Raw genomic sequence first — 22,748 nt, 5'->3', positions numbered from 1 at the left:
AGCTCTAGGGTGATTTCTTTCTGTTCTCATGATTATCAAATCCCTACAAAAGGTCAAATCTTGTATAGAACCCCAGACAGGCTGATGGATAGTCATGTTGTATTCCTCACATTTTGGAAGAAATGCATCAACAGCTGGGTCATTAATACTCAGTCTCTTTCTTGTGGCTTTGCAGCCCATTTAATCTTTGTTCAGGTCTAAAATCGTGTCCCTGATACCATTTGACCACTCTTTGGTCTTTCCCATGCTGGTGAGGTTGGAGTGTGACTGATTCACTCATACTATGAACTGATTCTGCTGATTCAATGTGTCTTTTATGCATGTTAGGATGTACAGGTGTCTTAAATTCAGATGACAAGCTGATCGGAAGTGCCCATCTGGTCTGTGGGGCTGGAACTGTAATCAGTTGGCAGGGGATCAAATACTTATTTTGCTCGATGAAATGGAAATAAATTAATATATATTCTCTTCAGTTAATTTCTGGATTTTCTTTTTGATATTCCGTCTCTCCATATTAGAATACATATTATCATAACATTTATTGACTGATCATGTCTTTGTTAGTAGGCAAACCAACAAAATCAGCAAGGGATCAAATACATATTGGACTCACTGTATACAACAATGCTTACAAACAAATACATATCGGTATCCTTTATTCTGAGAAATACAAAAGGTGTAGTGGTGAAAAATTAACGGAATACAGTGTACCCTGCTCTCTGATTGGACAGATGGTGCATTCATGTGGTCTTCTGAAGTAGATATTATCTAGTTGCATGTTAAGTGGTATTTACAAGTGCGTTGCGTTCATGTGCTGTTTTGATGTTGTTTACAAATTAAAGATGGCGGACCAGACTGAGACTAAAACGATTATAGACTTTTGTTCATCAGCTACAGCAAGCAAATGAATTAGGAAGTCAAAGGTAAAAATTCTGTATATTTTCTGACACTGTCATTTACCATGACTGTCTAAACATACTGAATGCCGGTTTTTGAGTATTTCAACTTAGTGGTTGCCATGGTTGCTCTCTGATTGGACAGACACAGGGACTATAATCTGGTCCTTTATGAGTCATAGCTTCCATACTGTCTTTCAGATCGGAACGATTGTGTAGAACAAAAGGCAGTATGTGAGTTCCCAGAATCCCAGGGTACTTTGCTGCTTTTTTCCAAAATTCTGTGAATTTCTTTTGCCACAGTCCACAATACAGTCAATAACGGCACTAATGGTCAGTGTCTATCATCCAGCTGCTTCTTCCACCCCTAGCATCAAGCCTCAAGGCTTGTCATAGTCCAAGTCTCTCAATAAACAAAAAGGTGAGAGGATAATGATGGAGGAGGGAGAAGGGACACGAGATGCCAGAGAAGCGAGACTGCACATGGTGCTTTACTACTCCATCCATCTCTTTTCTGATTCCTCCACGGGAGGAAGGGCGAGAATGGGGAGACTGCTCAACATGAGCCAATAATGTTAAACACCTTGAGGTATCTGCTGGTGTCTGCAAGCCAATGAACTCTTCCGGGGCACAGTGTTTCATTCCTTTGAGCATTCTTTGACCCTCAGCAGGAGTGACTCTCAACAAAACTTTCACAATGATCAACGTGGGGCTACGCTGGTAAACACCTCGTGGTGTCTGTTGTATTCCGAGTCTCATCTACACCGTTAAGGGGAATCTTGCTCCTCTTGTGCGTGCCCTTCTCCTCCTTCTCCTTCTTCTCCTCCTTCTCCTCTATCGCCCCCCAGCCGTCTGTCGTCACCATCTGCAGGGGCAGCGAATCCTCCGCGTCCTGGCCGCTGGACGACGACTTGGGCCTGCGCAGGGGCAGCTCCACCTGCAGCCGCTTCCAGAAGCGCGAGGACAGCTCCTGCGAGCGCTCCCCTTCCCAGCGGACCAGGGCCAGCACGCCGCGCAGCCGGCGCAGCTCCCGCACCCAGCCCTGCCGCTGGATGGGCCGGTACTGCACCAGGATGACGCGCAGGCCCGTGCCGCACATCATGCGGTCCAGCCCCGCCCGCAGCTCCAGCATGGCCTGGGTGCCCTGCACCTCCCACTCGGGGCTCACCACCACGATCTGCCGCCGGCTGCGGTTCACGAAGAGCAGCGTCTCGTCCGTGATGGCTGTGATGGGGATGGGATGGGGATGGAGGGGATGGGTGGATGGAGGGATGGGGGGATGGGGCAGTGATGGAGGGATGGAGAAAGGAAAAAATGAAGAATGAAGGTGAGATGAAGATGGGAATTGCCTTCGTATAATTGTCACTTTATACACAAGCATGTACACATGCACGCACGCATGCACACACACACATACGTGTACATACACACACGCATATGCACACGCACACACACACACATTAACACAGATATCATACACACTAATGTACACACACAAACAACAAAAAAACATTCATGGGAAATGACAGGAAGGTGATTTACTTAGGCCTACTTAAAAACATACAAAAACACCACACCACACACACAAGATTCAGCGACATACAAACATGAGCATGGAATGGTGGCTCCCATTTTCCCCTTCACTATCACCTTTTTGAAGAACACCCCACACACACTGCATACAGTACAAACAAAGGTGCATACTTCCACCAGAGATTCTTTAAGTATATAGAGATATGCCAACATAATAGGTTTCCATGGGCACCTAACGTGACCAGGTTCCGGTCTGCCTAAAGGGGCGTGTCATAATGCTCCTAGCATTGAATAGAACAGTCCTTAGGTCTGCCTAGGTCTGCCTAAAGGGGGATTTCCCCGCCTTCCCCTTGCAATAATAGAACCCGGAAACAATGGGCCAATGGAACCTCTCTCTCTCTCTACTCTCTCTGCTTCCACACTGCAACAAACCCAAGCACACACTAGGCCAAGAGCTTTTCAAGACACCCAGAGCTAGAAGTAGTGAAGGGGGGATCTGGCTAATCACCGGCCCCAGTGTGAAGCACCTGGCTGGGTGATGCAGGGCAGCCTAGATGTGCCAGAATGCCCACCACAGACATACTACACATACTAGTAGCCTGAGGTGGAGAGTGGGGAAGAGAGTCATCTAAGCCAATTACACAGATGATGAACAGGACGGTAGATTGGAAGAGCCAGGCATGGAACGTAGCCAGAAATGTGGGAGAACCTCTTTGCCTAGCCTTTGCTATAAACAAGCATACAGACACACATGCACACGCGTACACACACACACCACACACACACACACACACACACACACACACACACACACACACACACACACACACACACACACACACACACACACACACACACACACACACACACACACACACACATACACACGCACCTAAGCAACTATACAAATAACTGTTACCCACATAATATAAAAAGTACTGCTGAAATGCAGTATAATATACAGATGTTACTACGGAGTCTTGTTACCATAGAGGCCAAAATGGAGAAGTGCCAGTACTCTGTACTGGGGAGTACCCAGGGCAGTCATGGAAAAGAGGTAAGGGGGTCAGACTTATGGCCCAAAGGTTGCTGGTTTGATTCCCGGCCCGCCAGGATGGTGGGGGGAGTAATTAATCAGTGGTCTGCTCCATCCTCCTCCATGACTGAGGTACCCTGAGCATGGTACTGTCCCACCACCACACTGCTCCCTTTTGGACGCCATTGGGGGCTGTCCCCTTGCACGGGTGAAGCATAAATGCAATTTTGTTGTGTGCTGTGGAGTACTATCACAATGACAATGGGAGTTGGAGTTTCCCAGTTGGGCTTTCACTTTCACTTAAAGCACTGCCTGTAAGCCGCCCATGTTCATTCATTCCTCATCCTAACCTCCTGTTTGACCTTCTCGGTCTCGTGGCTAAAGGTCGTTTACCCATAAAAAAACAAAGCCAAGCAAGCAAGCTGGCCAATCATATCACAAAGGATGGGTCTGCAATCCACAGACCCAGGCTGCAATTGGGAGACTGAATAGAGATGTGTATATGCAATGTGATGGGGGATTATGTGTTTCGCTTCACTGAAGTGTGTCAACCTATTTTTCGAAGAGCCCAAAATAAAAATTTATGAGGAGTGAAATGAGCATATGAGGCGGGTTCACTCTTACACACACAGGTGAGGAATATAAATAGCACACACACACACACACACACACACACACACACACACACACACACACACACACACACACACACACACACACACACACACACACACACACACACACACACACACTATTGCATGTTATAGGAAATAGCATTGCCCTAACTGGATGCCATACACACGCTTTATCTGGATAGTGGTAGTAATAGCTAGTAATTTAGAGATAGATAGGAGGCCACTTTGCATAATACAGTACGGCAAATAAAATATTGAAGGAGAGTAACGTTCAGTAATAATTGAATGGTAATACCACAATATATCATGCCCCTTTTCTGCTTTCTTTTAGGGTGCACTGCATATACAAAATGACCGGCATGGTGTTGAATTGATTACTTCATATGTTTCTCTCTGCAACTTAAGCATGGCATAACAACTAGGCCTACCTATAGTTCAGTTTGGCAAAATATCCCATATTATTAATACATTCTGAATCTTTAGAGAAGTAATGTAGGGGATAAGGTTTTAAAGTAATACTGTCTCATCTTTGGAAATGAGCTCATATTACACCTCTCCTTGAGTTAAACGACTGGGTTTTACCTTTCTCCTGTAGGCCTACCTCTTGCCGTTCTCTGAGTACGGCAGTACAAATTTTACCTCCAAGCTAGCAGTTTATATTGAGTCCTATGAGACCAGCTGGCAGCTAACTGGTCCCATAGGACTCAATGTTAACTGCTAGCTTGGAGGTAAATTTTGTATTGCCATACTGTTATAAGTAGAGTGTCGAGGGTCTTACGGATAGGCACACAGATACGGCAGGACGCAGGAGATGGAGTTTTTGCGTTTTATTTTGCAAACCACAGTGAGCCATAGACCATAAACAAAACCAAAAAGTTGAAAAATATAACTATACACTATTTACAAAATTATACAAAAAATAAACAGGTTGCGAGGAACCAAAATAAAGATGCACAGAATAAATAAACTAATTAGCCTTAGGCTCGAATGCAAAAATGGCCATCAAAATACTCACACTTCTGAGTAGGCCTATATTATGGCAGAGCAAACAAATACAGGTCTTGTGTCTACCTGGCTCTCCCAGAGAATGAGAGCATCCCCATTATGAAGGATGCCTGCCTCTTCCCTATAGGTGGCTAAAACAAATGCCTGAAGAAAAAACAGGGAATTTTACACAGGCAGTACATCTTAATTAATTTAAATATTTTAAAAGCGCGCTACAACAAAATAAACATTATCAGGCCTTAACAAGAAAAATAACAAACAAATACCAATGCATGGCAACATGCAAATGCCAATAACCATGAAGTTTTTGGAGATTAACTATTAACGGGATGGCGAGAGGATGTGCACACGCGAACGTACCCAAGGATAAAACGTCACTCTCGCCAGCACGCAACCCTTTGTCAAACACGGAAGTGCTGCGAGACCGGTAAGATGGGAAACTTTCATTTGCTCCAGAAACATTGCTAAATGTTCTTAAAACACTGAAAAACCACTCGTTTGAACTCATAAGGATGAATAATGGAATTAGGCATAACAAAATAAAGAAACAAAACATATTGACAAAACTTGGATTTCGTGTGGTTTGTGATTGACAATGTATGCGCGTTTGGATGCAATGTACGCGAGTGTAATGTATGAATACTCCGGGTTTAAATGGTTGTCAGCTAAGCATGTGTCGACCCATGATGACTAACAAGACCATAAATGCAGAATATGAAAATTAAACAAACTGAAGTTCATAAACAAAAATAATAACTCGGGGGAAAGTTTGAATGGGGAGACTGGTTCATGCTTTCAATGGCGCCTGCTACAGCAGACGCCGTGATGATGACGCGCGCTCACGGGTCGCATCATCACAAATACCCAGAGAACGGTTGAAAGTACAGGAGAAAGGTAAAACCCATTAATTTAACTCAAGGGAAGGTGTACAAGAAGCCAATTTTCCAAAAGTGGGACAGTATCACTTTAAAATGAATGTTTCAATGCTGATTGAACAGAAAACTTGAGAGAAGCAACCATGTGTTGGAACAATTCATCATAAAAGTTTACCATTATAGAACTCATTACACTAAAAACGCTTTCCCAGCAACAGATAGCAGACATTCTGACAATATGTACATTAGTGATGCTGAAATAAATGATGAAACTATTTTTGCTACATCCGTAATTGTATACTTTTTCAATTTCTTAAAATGTACACATACTCTCGGGCAGACAGTGTGTTTTTACTTAAAAACGTAAAGTCACTGTTTCTCTTGGAACAAAATGATAGTCTCAACAATATCTGACAGCAGCAGAGATGGCTAAAGTATGCCTGAGAAATGGAGTTGAGTGGAATCAATGCAAATATAAAATCACAGTCACAAAGAGGCTAACATTGATGAATGATAAAAGCACAGTGGCTCCTGTTATAATTTTATGTAAATAAATTGGCTTTAATCGAGCAGTAAGACATGTATTTTTTGGGACAGATCCCAAATTGTACCCAGCACTTACTTATCTGTTGGAGTAATCACACAGTGAGCTTTTATATTTGGCCACCTGATTACACATTATATGTCTTCTCTGCATGTGTCATTGACAGAAAAGTAAAAAACCAAGCATGTCATTTTAAAAGCCTCCCACAGCAGTATTACGGTATCATTATTATAATAATAAACCTTAAAATCTTTGCAGTCCACATAATTCTCCATACTGAGATTCTCTTCACCGTGTCTAAAAAGAGACCAAAATAAACACTTTGGTACAACTGCTTAGTGGTCTAGTGCCACACACCACACATTACCTAATTAAATGGAAATTAGTCTTTTAAAATCTTCCAAGATGTCAGATGCTAAATAGAATGGGTAGGATTCTATTAGACTACTAATGACACAAAAATAGGGGGAAAACACTTTAAATTCTCTCACTTTTTCCTATCTTTTTGTCCAGGCTTCTGCACATTGTGAATTGTGGTGGCATGCTAATTACGTAGAGGTCACTTCTGGAATGGCAATGTCTGCTAACATGGGTTTGCTGCATTATAAGCGCAACACACACATGGATGCATGGACGCATGGACGCATGCACGCGCACACACACACACACACACACACACACACACACACACACACACACACACACACACACACAATACACAATATAACCATCTACAGGTTCAAAATAACCACTGGGAGCTGTCTTACACAAATCCATAATATACTCACAACTGGAAACATAACCATGGTGCACATACCCCCACAACACACAAAAATATCTGTACACAAACATATATATTCCTTCTATTTCTTCTTCTCTCTCTCTTCTTCTCTCTCTCTCTCTCTCTCTCTCTCTCTCTCTCTCTCGTTCTTCTCTCTCGTTCTTGTTCTCTCTCTCTCTCTCTCTCTCTCTCTCCCACTCTCCTTTCTCTCTCTCTCTCTCTCTCTCTCTCTCTCTCTCTCTCTCTCTCTCACACACACACACACACGCACGCACACACTCAATAACACCTCCAGATTTCAAATCCCCACAGCAACTGTCTGACACTAATCCATAAAACTCCCAACTGTACACATAAACATAGAAACCCTAAAACAAATGAAGTAGTCCTTGGACACACATACAAGCATGCCCACACACACACACACACACACACACACACACACACACACACACACACACACACACACACACACACACACACACACACGCACTCACACGGACATGCACGGACGCACACACACTAGGGAGCAAATGGCTGAAAAACATATCTGGGAAAGACTGAGACCAACCGTAAAGACCAACACACCCCATACAGACAACACAGAGTCACAGTATCACGATGCATCATGAATAAATGGAGCTTACTGTAGAATGATCAATATGACACTAACTGCAAACTAAGACAATCGTTACACACTACGGCTGGGCAATTAATTGATCACAGCTTGTGATTGTGATAAATTCCAGGTTAATCACAGGTTAAGATGCCGTATGGTGCGTATTGCAGTCACATTGCCGAAATGGCACGACTGCTGGTGAGTCTTAGTCTGCCTCACTAGCATTTCTGTATTTCTTTTTTTTTGGGGGGGGTGGGGTGGGGGTGGGGGGTGGTTGGCCTTTATGAGAGTAGACAGGAAATGACTGGGAGAGAAAGATGGAGCAGGGTCGGGAAATGACCACGCCCAGACTCGAACTGGGTGGCCAGTGGCCAGTGGCCAATGTAAGCCCCAATGTGGGGGGCTTATATTGCATTTCTGTGCTGTGAGGAAGATTCGGATAGAAAAGTGCAACGTGACTGAAAGTGGAGATGGGGTGGAGTGGCAGTGGACATGACTAGGAGAGGTTAACCCCTTAGATCAGTGTTCTCATGAAAAGTTACACAATGGATTCATTCTCAAAGTGATGTGTTCCAGCCTTGCAAGTGCGAGTGACACCCTTTCTTCGTGGAATTCACCAAGGTGCGTCTCCTTGGATACTTCTTGGTGAAATCCGTGTAAAATGGGTGTTACTCGCACTAGCAAGGCTAGAACATTTCCCTTTGAGAAACACCCAATGTCAATTGTTGGGCAATTATTTGGTAATAGAAGTGTTGTGCAGCCACAAAAACTGACACGTGAGATACCAAAGAAATATAAAAGGTTGCCATTGAGCCGTTCGTACAAGGGAATCAAATGCATGAAAACAAGTTTAGAATCCTTGCTGTAAAAGTCTTTATCAGATGACATGAGAAAAATAGACTGTATTCTGATTTGCTAATATAGCCCAGCCCTACTGCAGTCCAACATACATAGACAATACACATCAAAAAGCAGTGTTAATTCCACACTGTTCGGAAAATAAAGGGTACCAATCGATTTAGTGCTAATTCAACTCTTTTAGATGTGGATTTAACAATGTTTTACAGAATATATTAGTGTTTCTCAATGAGGGCTCTACAGCCCCCGGGGGACGTTGGGGTGCCCTAGAGGGGAACATTGAGAAGGATACAGCTGAGAGGGGGTGGATCTTAGTTGGCATTGGGGGTCTGTTTTATGTTTTTAATACGAAGGGGGCGTTGTCAGGAGGAGGTCAAGGGGGCATTGGGAGGCTTATGATGAGGGCAAGGGGGGTTTGTTCAAAAAAGGTTGAGAAAGGTTGAGAACACCGCATGTTTTTATGGTGTACACAGATCAGCTCTATTTCAGACATAGAAACAGTGGGACCAGTGCAATACTCACTGCCTCCGGGTAGGCTGTCTCTGTCGAAGATGCACACCGAGTAGCCCAGTTCGTTCTCCAGCACTCTCCGCAGCGTCTGGTCCACAAATTCCTCCTCCTCGCTGTGCCGCGCGTAGGAGATGTACACGTCGTACTCCTTATCGTCTACAGGGGGCAGTGGAAAGAACACATGTCAGATTCAGAGTAATATCAGAGTAATGAATCACCATAACTCAATCATAACAATTCACTTTTCTATTTTCTTCTCACTTTTTATTTAGTTGGATTTTTTATTTTGCATTGTAATAAACAATGTCGCCCATACTGTTTTGCTTTTTCCGAGTGGTTTGTTGACTGTGTCTTTCAAACATCATGTTCCCCTTTCACAGTGATACACACACACGCTTACATACATTACATTACATTACATTACATTGCACTTAGCTGACGCTTTCAGTTATTCAAAGCGACTTACAGTTACTATTTTTCAGGGTATTGGTTACAGCCCCTGGAGCAATGTGGGGTTAGGTGCCTTGCTCAAGGGCACTTCAGCCATGGATGGAGATATAGATGGATGGAGATATAGGGAGAGGTCAGGGGGGATTAGAACCGGCAACCCCTTGATTGAAAGACCAACTCTCCATACTCTTAACAAATACATACTACTTTTAACAAATTTCTCAGATATCTATACTGTTACCCGCTTCTACTGTAATTGGGGTCTGATAGACTAGGTAAAACTTGTTTTTTTTTGTAGGTGAAGCTGGTGAACCATAATGACTGTTGGTGATACATCATGGGCTTACATTATCAGTGTTGCCAGATTGGGTGGTTTCCCGCCCACTTGGGCTGCTTAGGATAATTAGTCTACAGGTAAAAATCACATTTAGCAGATAAAAGGCACATTTTTGTCCATAAAAGTCAATAGAATTGGGCGGGATTTAGTGCTTCCAGGTGGATTTTTTTCAGCATTTTTTGGACTGGAAATCATCCGCCTAATCTGGCAACCCTGTGCATAATCGTACTAATGGAGGTCATTGAGAGACAAGCACTTCCACAGTATGACTGCTGTGACAACCCGAGGAGACAGCAGACTGGATTGACTGTGTCAACAGCTACAAAGGCTTCAGGAAAACTCCCCGCGGGTGGACGTGATCTTGAACTGCCCGCCCGCCATTATTTACACAAGTGTCGACTTTTGTGATGACAACGGAAATTAGCCTCTTGGCTACAATCTTGTATATTTAGCATTTTTGTTTAAATGCTGGCAATATATGCTGTCCCTTTCTTAAATAAATAACCTTAAACTTAAACTTAAACTTAAACGGATGACGCGTCAGTGATCATGGTATGTATGCAGGTATTTCATTGGAAAACATCTACCAATAAAGCAAGGAGGGCGGCTGACAGCTTTGGGCGGGCCCAGGTCTAAAAGCCATTTGAAAGGGCCCACACCCTGACAACCCAATTCTGGACCCTTTTTGTCTCTGGGTGGTCTTGGGACAACTGTCCCCTTTGATGACCTCTGCCGGCTTCCCTAGTAACGGGTTCAGGAACCAGCTCCTGCATCAGACAGCATGGTCTGAAAACAGCTACAGAGTGTTCAGGTAAAGCACTCACCTGCTGTGGGCCTAATCTTGAGCTGGCTGACATGTTCACACAACAGTGGTGAGCAGTCATGACGGTTGATGACAAATAATGAATAATGGATTGTGAGACTTTTCAGTGACAAATACTTGGGCTACCAGTGCAACCGGTAAGGGAAAATTTGGTTATGTCGAAATGGGCTGTTTTGTAGAAGTACACAACCAGTAGTCTGTTGGCATAGCCCTGACGCAAACCCTAACCATAACCACAAACTAAGGAGTGGCTTATAGCTCAGTTAGAATGATGGGTCATATCGACAGGACACATATCGTTTGTCTGAAAAACAGCTACGGAGAGCTCAGGTAATATGTGTCTCTTACAACTGTAGCTTTTACTAGTACTCAGCTGTATACCTTGCATTGTGTGCACCTTGTATGGAGGCTTTAAATCTCATTTAAATATCATGAATAATGACAATAAAGGCGTTTTATTCTATTCTATTTTATTTTATTCTATTCTATTCTATTCTATAATATTCTACCCTCCTCTACCTACATCCTGGCTTCCATCTCTTCACACTGTTGCCCTCTGGCAGACGCTACAAGGCATTACCAGCCAGAACCAATAGGATGAAGAACAGCTTCTTCCCCAAAGCTGTTACAACAATGAACTCACACTTACTGGACAATGTTCATCTATAAAGGACTGTGCACTTTGTAGGGAAGCTAAAATCTCAGTATACTTTGTATACTGACAATAAAGGCTTTCTATTTCTATTCTATTCTATTTCTATTAATCTAAAGCGAGCCTCACCTGTGGACCTCTCGTCGGAGCCGAAGTGTGAGCGGTAGAGTAGGAGGAGCTCCAGCCAGAAGACGTGGTAGATGACGAACATCACCAGCATGACGAACATGATGACCCCCAGCCCAATGCTCAGCTCCACATACGGCTTCTCCTCTAAACAGGAAATGGGGGAGAGATAGCGCCAGAACAAGATAGAGAGATTAGACAAGACAAGACAAGACAAGACAAGTGGCGACATATGTGGAAGAGAGAAAGGGGAAGAGGCGGAGTTGTTAACCCCCTCTTTTGAAAGTCGCTTTGGTTATTAAAGCGTCTGCCAAATGTAATGTAATGTAATGTAATGTAATATAACCCCTTAGGGCAGAGCCTATGCTATAACCTTATTGTCACCAAAATTATAATGGCTACTATGTCTTAATCTGTTGCTTCAGGCTGTCAGGTACTGTTATAGCAATGTTGTTATGATGCAGTTGAGTATTTTCAGCAAAGTGAATAGGCCCGCTGGCGACCCCATCTGCAGTAAGAGACTACGACAGCAGATTACAGCAGAAGTCTTAGGCCTTTGGTTAGTTTTTTATTGCTCATGAAGCAACTAAGGGTAGGAGAAGCAGTTTCTCCCGCAGAATTTTCCTTGGTCAAGATGATGGTGATGGGGTTAGCCAGTATGAATGGCATGTGACTATCACCACTTGAAAAGTTATGTTGTGCAGTTTCATATGAAATATGATATGGAAAAAAATCTTATACGAAGACTTATGTAGTGAAGCAAGTCTAGATGTTTCATTCACAAGATAAAATCCTAATATTTTCAGAACTAGTCCAGGCCTAAGGTGTTTGCTGTCAAGATAGAGGCTGGAGGAAAGGCTTCACACAAATATTTTAGAGCGCTGAACAAAATGTAACTAAACTGAAAAACACCTGAAAAAGGCACAACATCAAAACAAGCCTGTGTAATAAACCGTGTTACTGCTGCCTTTTTCTTGTGAAACTCCATACATGTTTAAATTGATTAAATTGAGAAGGAAAGCTTTGGCAAGTAACACATTGATGATGAAGGCCCACATAAAAAAATGCTGCACGACCTCTTCCAATCAGCCACACACACACACACGCACATCTACACAGCTCTCTACACACATCTTTCCATTGCAATACAGGGGTGAATTTCTTAAAACCAAAGTTGCTTACTACATTAGCTATTTTGTTGTTTTCAATGCATTTTCCCATTGGCAACTACCGAAGTTGCTAATAGGCTAACAACTTCTCTTTTGAGAAACTCACCCCAGGAATGTTATATGATAATACGATGACGAAGATGATGACACATCAAAACAAACAAATAACGAGGGGGCGGAGCATGGAGAGAGAGTAGACGTCCGTCACCGAAGCTCCTGCCAAATATTTTAAAATATAATACACCACGAGTCTATGAACGATATAATAGTGAAATTTTGTTGATTAAGTGAACGAAGAACAATATTGCGATGTCACACAAGACTCCGAAAGAGCCTAAAGAAGCTAGGGCGTCGAGAAACGCGACCTCCGACGTGGATGCTAACACCAAATCCATGGAAGCGCTAGCTAAATCAGTCAGTGCCATTCAAGCGTCAATCAACTCTTTTCGTGAAGAAAATCGTTCGTCTATTGCCTCTCTACAGTCAACTCTAAGTGCATTTGGCCAACGAATTACAAATGTGGAGGAGGGATTGAACGACTTTGATAGAAGACTGACTGAAGTGGAGCAGTCCCAAATCTCTCTGGCAAAGGAAAATGCTACGCTGAAAGAGAAGCTCATGTACTTGGAAAATTACACCAGACGGCAAAATATCCGCATCGTGGGCATACCGGAAAACACGGAGGGGTCGCAACAGAATTCATCTCAAATCTGCTTTTTGAGCTGTTTCGTCAGGACTTCTCCAAACCCCCGAAGGTGGATAGAGCTCACAGAATTGTGGCTCAAAAAACAGAGGATCATGATGATCGACCACGACCATTCATAGCAAAGCTCCATCACTTCCAGGTTAAAGAGAAACTTCTGCGCCTTGCGAGAGAGAAGGGCACGCTTGAATACAACGAGTCGACCATTCATCTCTTCCCGGATTACAGCGCCGAGGTCAACAAACGACGAGCTGCGTTTTCTGCCTGCAAAGAGAAGCTCCATGCCGCCCACGTCAGATTCGGTATACGATACCCAGCAACTCTACGCTTCAAACATGGCAAGGAGATGCTGAAGTTCACGGTTCCAGCGGAGGCTCTCGCTTACATCGACAAAAACATCACCAAGACAGGGCACTCTTCGTCCCCCGACGTCGAGTGAAACGTCGGTCTAAATCAATGGACTATTTTCAGGTGCTGTATACATTTGCTGAAGAACATTAGAGTTTGGGGACTTTTCTTTATACTTTATTTCAATGGTTCACCAGTCGTCCCTTTGTTCAGCTGTTTCAGGGCGGCCAATATTATACCCCGTTGTCATCAGTAGACTACTACAGTGTGACGCATCTAAGATGACTTGCTATGTTCGTGGTGTTTAACACTGGTTTTACAGCAGGAGGAAGGTGCAAATAGAGTTTGCAGAAGTTGAATGTGTGTATGGGGGGGTTGCCTTTTTCAGGCATTGGGTTTCTTATATGTTGTATGTATTTTTTGTGTCTTTTTTTGTTGAGTGCAATCTGGCATATTGTAATTCATTGTTTTACTGATAGGATAGACAGGGCATATGTTACACATAGTCCACATGGCTAATAGGTCAGTTAACATTATAAGTTGGAATGTAAAGGGGCTCAACAGTGTGTGAAGAGAAAAAAGGTCCTCTCTCACTTGCAGCATTTAGGAGTTGGTATTGCAATGTTACAAGAAACCCATCTTATTAAAGCAGATCATTTTAGAATTCATAAAGATTGGGTAGGACAGGTGTTCCACTCCAAATTTGACTACAAAAGTAGGGGAACAGCTATTCTCATTCATAAAAATGTTACATTTAATGCATCAAACGTAATCTCTGATCCAAATGGGAGATATGTGATCATTGTGGGACAGCTTTTTCATCTCCAAGTAATACTTGTGAATATTTATGCTCCTAATTTTGACGACGATGTTTTCTTCAAAAAGGTGCTACACTCCATTCCAAATTTAGATAGCCATCACCTGATCCTAGGTGGAGATCACAATCTGGTACTGGACCCTTTTTTGGACCGCTCCTCCCACTCTGCGCCAAAGTCAACCAAGTCAGTTCAGGTAATACAGTCTTTTGTAGAGACACACAAACTGATAGATCCATGGCGGCTTAAAAATCCAACCAAAAGGGAATTCTCATTCTTCTCTAATGTACACACTACATTTTCTAGGATAGATTTCTTTCTGGTTGATCCTATCTTGCTAAATGTAATAACCCAATGTAAATATAATTCAATCATGATTTCTGACCATGCTCCTGTGAGTATCACTCTAACACTTCCAACCCATAAAACAAGACCAACATGGCGGTTAGATCCCCTTCTACTTGCCGATGCTGACTTTGTGCATTTCATATCTATGCAAATAGATGTCTACATACAAATTAATAAAACTGATGGAATGACCTTCTCAACTCTCTGGGAAGCTCTTAAATGTTACCTTAGAGGACAGATAATTGCTTATAGTGCACACTCTAAAAGGGTTCAGCGTGATAAAGTTACAGATGTCTCCTCTAGGATCAAGACATTAGATAGCCTTCTGTCTACCTCTCCTACTCCTGACTTGGTTAAACAGAGAATAGGGTTGCAAACTGAAGCTGATCTTCTAGCCACAGTTCATGCAGAGAGGCTTATATTGAAGTCCCGCAGTCGATTTTATGAAGAGGGTGACAGATCCTCTAAACTTCTGCCAGTCAACTTCGCCAAAAAAGTGCAGCCCATGTTATACCACAGATAAGGCTAGCTGATGGCTTATTAAGCGAAGACCATCAAAATATTAATAACCATTTTAAGGAATTTTACTCTGAACTATATTCTTCAGACATACACCCGGATCAACGCCAATTTCACACCTTCTTTTCTAAATTAAACATTCCAACAATTACCTCAGACATCAAAGACGACTTGGAACAATCTCTTACACTGGAGGAGATAATAGATGCGATTAAGGGCCTCCAGAGTGGAAAAGCTCCAGGCCCTGATGGGTTCTCCACTGAATTTTATAAGAAATTTAAAGATCAGTTGGCCCCTATACTTCTATCGGTTTATGAGGAAGCCCTGGAAAATAACATTCTTCCCCCAACACTCCGCCAATCAACCATCACACTACTATTGAAGAAAGGTAAAGACCCACTTGAAGCCTCATCCTATAGACCTATCAGTCTGATTAACTGTGATGGTAAAATATTTTCTAAGGCCCTTGCATATCGCCTTGAGCGTATCCTTCCCTGTGTCATCTCAGATGACCAAACCGGCTTCATTCAAGACCGGCAGTCTTATTTTAATCTGAGACGATTGTTCAATATAATCTACACTAAACCTAATACCTCATCTCCGGAAGCAGTCATATCACTCGATGCTAGGAATGCTTTTGACAGAATATCATTAGAATACCTTTTCTATACCCTGAAACAGTATGGATTTGGTCCCCAATTCATAAGATTAATTAAATTTATATACACCAGCCCTATAGCCTCAGTTCGTACAAACTCTATGTCCTCTCAATATTTTCCCCTTCAGAGAGGGACCAAACAAGGGGACCCGCTCAGTCCATTACTTTTCGTTCTTGCAATAGAACCCCTATCTATTGCTTTACGCAACAGCTCAAGCATAGAAGGCATTACAAGAGGCGGCTTAATACATACCGTCTCATTATTTGCGGATGACTTATTATTATATGTAACTAACCCCATTTCTACCATACCAGAAGTTCTTAATGTCCTTGCGGATTTTGGTGATATATCAGGATACAAACTCAACCACGGAAAAAGTGAATATTTTCCTATCACGTCCAATGCCAGGACAATTCCCAATTTACCATTTAAACTTTCACTAGATTCAATCACATACTTAGGTGTAAAGGTCACCAAATCATACTTTGACCTATTTAAAAACAACTTCACTCCTTTGTTAGAACAATCTAAAAAAGATATTAAGCGGTGGTCAAACTTACCTTTATCCCTTATTGGGAGGGTAAATTCTGTTAAGATGAATATGGTGCCTAAATATCTTTATTTATTTCAAGCCATACCTATATTCATACCACAATCATTTTTCAGATCGTTTAACCAGATGATTTCTTCCTTTATTTGGAATAATACATCTGCCCGCATCAGGAAAGAATTCATGTAACGACCTAAAGTGGAAGGTGGACTCTCCCTCCCAAACCTCCGCTTATACTCCTGGGCCGCAAATCTTAATGCTATCTCCCTATGGCTAAGGGATTGGGGTGATACTGCACCGGCGTGGCTCCTAATTGAAAGGTCAACAAGCAAGCCATATTCACTTCCCGCCCTACTTTGTGCATCTTTGCCACATCTTGTGAAAAATATCAAAGGGAACATAGTTGTTACACAATCTCTACGTATTCTGAAACAATTTAAGACAAGCTTAGGTATTCAGCAGATCTCCATACATTCACCTATAATCAATAACCATCTTTTCCAGCCATCTCTACTTGATAAGGGCTTTCGAACTTGGTATGAAAGGGGTATACATTGCATTGGTGACCTGTACATTGATAATACATTTGCCAGCTTTGAACAACTGTCCCAGAAATTTAATCTGAACAATACTCATTTCTTCCGCTACTTACAAATTAGGGATTTTGTGCGCAAAAAAATCACAGTCTTTCCTGACAGTCCCCCTCTCTCATGCCTAGATTCTTTGTTGAAAGGTAATTTTCTTAATAAAGGTAGGGTTTCTATGTTCTATGCAAATATAATGTCTACATATAGTCCTTCTGTCTCACATATTCGAGAACAATGGGAAAACGATATGGGGGTCTCACTTTCTGATGAGGAATGGGAAATGGCCCTCACGAGGGTTCATTCTTCATCTATATGTTCAGTTCCAGACATGCCCTGATACAGTTTAAAGTTTTACATCGATTGCATTTCTCTAAAGCTAAGATAACAAGAATATTCCCTAATAAAAGTCCCATACTGTATGTGATAAATGTAAACAAACGACAGCAACATTGTACCATATGTTCTGGTCTTGTTCAAAACTTGATAATTTTTGGTCATCCTTTTTTGATACCATGTCTCAAATATATGGTGTTGATATTCAGCCTTCTCCTTTAATTGCAATCCTTGGCATAATACCAGAATCTGACCAGGGTAGTTTCCCAGCCTACCTGCAGAGGGCGTTTGCCTTCTCCTCTTTGCTGGCTAGAAGGCTCATTCTTTTCAAGTGGAAAGACACAACTCCTCCAATACACAACCACTGGATAAGGGACATGATGCAGAGGGAAAAAATAAGAGGCACACTAAATGGCTCCCTCCAGTCGTTTCAGAAAACATGGGACCCTTTCATCAAATACGTGGACTCATTGCCCGGTCTGGACATTTGAAATAACAATCTTTCCTGTTTTATGTATGTACAATGAATGCACTTTTACTTGATTTTTGTTTTTTGTTTGTTTGTCTTTTGTTTCTGTTTTTGTGTCTTTGTTTCCAGTTTCTGTGGTATTAATGAGAAAATCTTAATCAAACAAATAACGCATGCACTGACTAAAACCGATTAAAATGACTTGAGGACAAACAGTGAAGTGAAACTTGGACTTGGAACTTCTGGTCACGTTTCCTTGGTTTGGTTTCCTGTTTTGTATTTTGCCATGACATCCCACAGCAGCTTTGCTAGACCATTACACTCTCACCTCCTTTTGCTACTGAACAACCAAATCAAGGCTTTCTTTTTGTCAGATTAGCATTAATTAAGAAAAATGGTAAACAAGGAAGCTAGATCAGTTCTACAAACTGTAACAATAACATATCACATCTTGCAAAATCACATCGCTCACAAATGCCAACAAAAACATATAATTTTCTCTGTCTGGCTAAAATGTGATATGACTGTGTGTGCGACTGTAGTATGACTTTACAGACAGGAGTTATACATAAAGCACCAGTGAATACAGTATATATTTCATGAGTGAGTGACCTGCGGATAGGATCCTGTATTTCAAGGTCTTGAGTGAGCTTTAGTGAGAGGGAGGGCCTCATTTGTCTGAGGGCATTAGTAATGGACACTTGGCCACGGCTGCAGGCTGCTGTCGGGGGAGACGGGAGGTTGCTGCTGCAAAGACACTAATTACTGCTACACACGGCGGGCGGAGTCAATCAATGAGCGACCTGCTGTTGGCCAGCAGCATCACGAACATCACAAGACAACCCTCTCCCTACACTACTACACTACACTACACCACACTACACTGCACTGCACTGCACTGCACTGCACTGCACTGCACTGCACTGCACTGCACTGCACTGCACTGCACTGCACTGCACTGCACTTCACTACACTACACTACACTACACTACACTACATTACACTACACTGCACTACACTACACTGCACTACACTACACTACACTGCACACAAAGCCACTCTGCATTAGCTGCTTCAACATGACACAAGACTGGGCTTGCGTGTATGCGGCAGTCTGCTAAGAAAAGATATGCATAAAATGTTAACACTTTAGTGTTACATCTATTAGCATTAATACATACGATGTTTATGCCTCTATACTGTATAAGTAACTTGTAAGGCATGTACTAAGCAAAATCAAACATTTGTTAGGCATGTATTTGCAAATGTCTTGTTCAAGCACAATTAGGGATTTATTACCAATATAACCTTAGTAAGGACCTGACAAATGTTTGATTTAGCTTAGACTAAGCTGTTAAATGTTAAAATGTTATTGCCTGCATAAGTAACTTGTAAGGCATGTACTAATAGTACATGCCGTACAAGTTACTTATGCAGGCAATAGCATTTTATGTATTAGTGATAATAGATGTAACACTAAAATACAGTGTTACTTATAAAACCTTTAAAATGATACATACTGCATATGGACCATAAAATTCTTCTATGGCACATACTATGAAAGTGTCTCAATCCTCATTTTCCTGATACAAAAAGGAAGCAGACATGCATATTGCATATACCGCAACATATAAACATTGTGTGTTTATACTATAAAAGTGACCCATTTCTTTCAAGATTTCTTTCAAGATTTTGATTTATGGGTATACAAGCTTTTTATACATGTTTTTTCATGTGGGCTCATGGGGATAGTAACTGACTATTTTGGGCTGAAGAAGCCAGTCCTTGCCTAACAAGGATAAGAATCCTTGCTAAACAAAGCACAGCACAGCATCCTTTGTCGAACAAGCAAAGAAAAGGAGTGTCTGTCTTTGCTTCTCTTATCTCTGTGACAGCAAGGACAAGAGCGATTTGGATTCCCTTAAAAGCCAAACAAAAGGGTGCTTCAATACGCCCTTTCAAGTGCCATTAGGCGTACGAGGACTCCCAGTCATCCAATTGAGATGGAACAGGATACAATAATGCCCCATACATCCTCGAGACAGCATCAACAACAACCAATCGATGTGACGTACGTACATCAATAGCGACCACCACCTTTTTTTTGTATTAATTAGCCAAGAGGAAATAGTGCAATCGAAGCATTTCCCGGCTACCACATTTGTCATTTCCTGAACACTAAGGAATTTGTATGCATAGTCACGTCATTGACCTCATTGCAGATCATAAAGCAAGTGGTAGGTGTGAGGGCTGGGTGCTGCCCAGCTTTTTCTGTCACACACTACGTGAGTATATCGCATTACATCACTTCCCTTTCTTGCCCTCTACATGCACGTACCGGTAATTTCTTTCTACGAATGTTGGGGGCCGCCAATGGGAGGCATTACTTACTAATTTCTCAGTCAGTCCATGATTAAGTCTCAACTTTTCTGACTATTGCCTCTGAGCCACTGTGGCATCATCATTGCCTTTGAATGACTGCTTGACAGTTTACTGGTGCTCATTGTACACACGTATTAAAAGAGGGCAAGGGTTTGTGTTTGCACACTGTTTGCAAAAGACTTGATCTATTGAGGATGGCAACCTTTTGATTCTCTGTTTTTTTTTAATAAGACGTTTTGGGCTGCATGCTCTGATGATGGGCATGCTGCCCAAAACATCCCATCAGAGAAAGAGAATTGTGAGCCTGGTGTTGTGAGCCTGGTGTTGTGGAATTTTGTTCTTTCAGTTTTCTTTGCTTGGTCTGGCACCCAATAGATGCACATGAAGAGCTATTTTCCAAAATGAGATATATCCATTTTATAGAATGTTGGGAAATTAAATTTTTTGTATTGGGAATTCCATTGAATTGCATTGCAAAGTGCATTTTATAGAGGTTTTAAAAGTATGTTCTCAAAACATTTGAATGACAAGATGTCACACATAGATGATAGGAATTCCAATAGTCAATTCCAATATTAAAATGCAAAAGTCAAAAATGGTGGATATAGCGTTTTGGAAAAGAGCTCTTCACATGCAAGTTTAACATAGCAACATTTCAATCATAGATCATCTTCAGGCATCCTTCCCCCCTTTTCTCACAAAAATGTTTCCATTTGGCACCTGCTGATGTTTTAATCTTGGATGAGCAAGCCATCTAGTACACTTTGTCTCATCGGTTTAGGCCAATGTATTTGCCTGAGCTTTGCTTATTTGCTTCTGTATAATGAGAAAGACGTTACACTTGAGGTCCATGACCCTGTGTGGCATCATGCCATAGTCCACATCATAGACAGCGTATCCCTGCGAAGCAGGGGTGGGCAAACATCTCTTGTTGTGGGCCACGTCTCGAAAAAAATCTAATCTTCCAAATGGCCAATGCAAAATGAAAAGCCATAGTTTCTAATCAGTTTTGTAGTTTAAGACTCACTGCATTTCAGCTCTGTAAACCGTAGGATCATGACCCTCTGTGGCACAATGTCTAGTCCACAAGCTGAAGAGAGCATCCCCCTTTGGGAGTGCCTCTATGACCATCCAATGGGGGTGGGGGTGGTGGGGTTGGCGCTGGAAAATATCCTGGATCTCAACTGTATGTTTATCATAATAATAATAATACACAGGTTTTATTTAGTGCTTTTCATGACACTCGAAGATGCTTAGGACATTAGGATGTTAGGCCATAATCAGTGGCATGCATTGAAGTCTTGGGGTCTCCATGCCAACAAGAGGCGGCACGGCAGGGCAGATTTAATTAATTGCCCAAGCAGTGCCAACCTTCAAGCAGTGCTTGAACAGCAAGCCGTTAAGAGGGGTCCCTCTTTTTTTTTAATCCCCGTCTCCCTATAAAAAGAGACCTTCAATGAAGCGAAGGAAGAGACGGAGACGGAGACAGGCGACGGGGCAACTATGAAAAAGACAGATGACAAACACATCATGCAAACTACCTCCCGCATCTGCAAATCAGTCCACTTTATCTGTCACGATGCCACCTACCCCCGTCCCTCTCTCCGGTGACGGAGGAGGAGGGTGTGTGCTGTGTGTCTCTCCGGTGAAGGAGGAGGAGGGTGTGTGTGCTGTGTGTGTGCTGTCTCCATAAAATCCATCTTGGGAGGTGGAGAGCCACACAGCTCATCCATCTTCATCTGCTGGTTGCCAGCCGCCCGATGGATTCCGCCATCTAGCCGAGCAGGGCGGGGGCCAAATGTGTGGGCTGGGTCCCGGGGAAGGGCTGGCTGGGGGGAGGAAGAGACGCCGCCCCAGGGGACCATTCATGGATTTATTGAGAGAAAGCCGATGACTGTTGGCAGAGGCTGCTGACAGCTTGTGCCTGGGCCCAGGACAAAGTCGTCTGAAAGGGCCATACATACCCCCACCCAATACATACAATGTAATGACCAAATTCTAATCCCCCACTCCCCACCCCCTTCTAGGGCCCAGGACAACTGAGCCCTTTGTACGCCCTGTCGTCGGCTTCTCTAATTGTTGGGGCAGGTGGAGGAAGGTGGGGGGTTCTTGGGGCTGTTAGGAAAGGGGATAGGGATGGAAGAGGGGGGTACGGTAATAGTCACAGGTGGTCACTGTCCATTTCT

General features: G+C 42.6%; 1 protein-coding gene across 5 annotated transcripts in view; it reads right to left on the bottom strand.

Moving 5' to 3' along the window:
• Positions 1-509: 509 nt before the first annotated feature.
• LOC134454461 (interleukin-1 receptor accessory protein-like) overlaps positions 510-22,748 on the bottom strand; it is a 46,132-nt gene continuing 23,893 nt past the window's right edge. For 2 of the 5 annotated variants that reach the window (XM_063205471.1, XM_063205473.1), the window contains 3 exons: positions 11,684-11,827; positions 9,305-9,448; positions 512-2,120 (listed from right to left, as the gene is read on the bottom strand). In XM_063205471.1, coding sequence (XP_063061541.1) covers positions 1,609-2,120; positions 9,305-9,448; positions 11,684-11,827 — 800 coding nt within the window. In that variant the 3' untranslated portion in view covers positions 512-1,608. Of the gene's footprint in view, positions 2,121-9,304; positions 9,449-11,683; positions 11,828-22,748 lie in introns of all 5 variants that reach the window. The other 3 variants (XM_063205474.1, XM_063205472.1, XM_063205470.1) reach the window with 3 other exon arrangements.

The sequence above is a fragment of the Engraulis encrasicolus genome, chromosome 8 (assembly GCF_034702125.1).
Source record: "Engraulis encrasicolus isolate BLACKSEA-1 chromosome 8, IST_EnEncr_1.0, whole genome shotgun sequence".
Taxonomy (NCBI): Eukaryota; Metazoa; Chordata; class Actinopteri; order Clupeiformes; family Engraulidae; genus Engraulis; species Engraulis encrasicolus.
The sequence above is the reverse complement of the archived record's forward strand: the minus strand, read 5'-3'. Positions and strand labels throughout refer to the sequence as shown.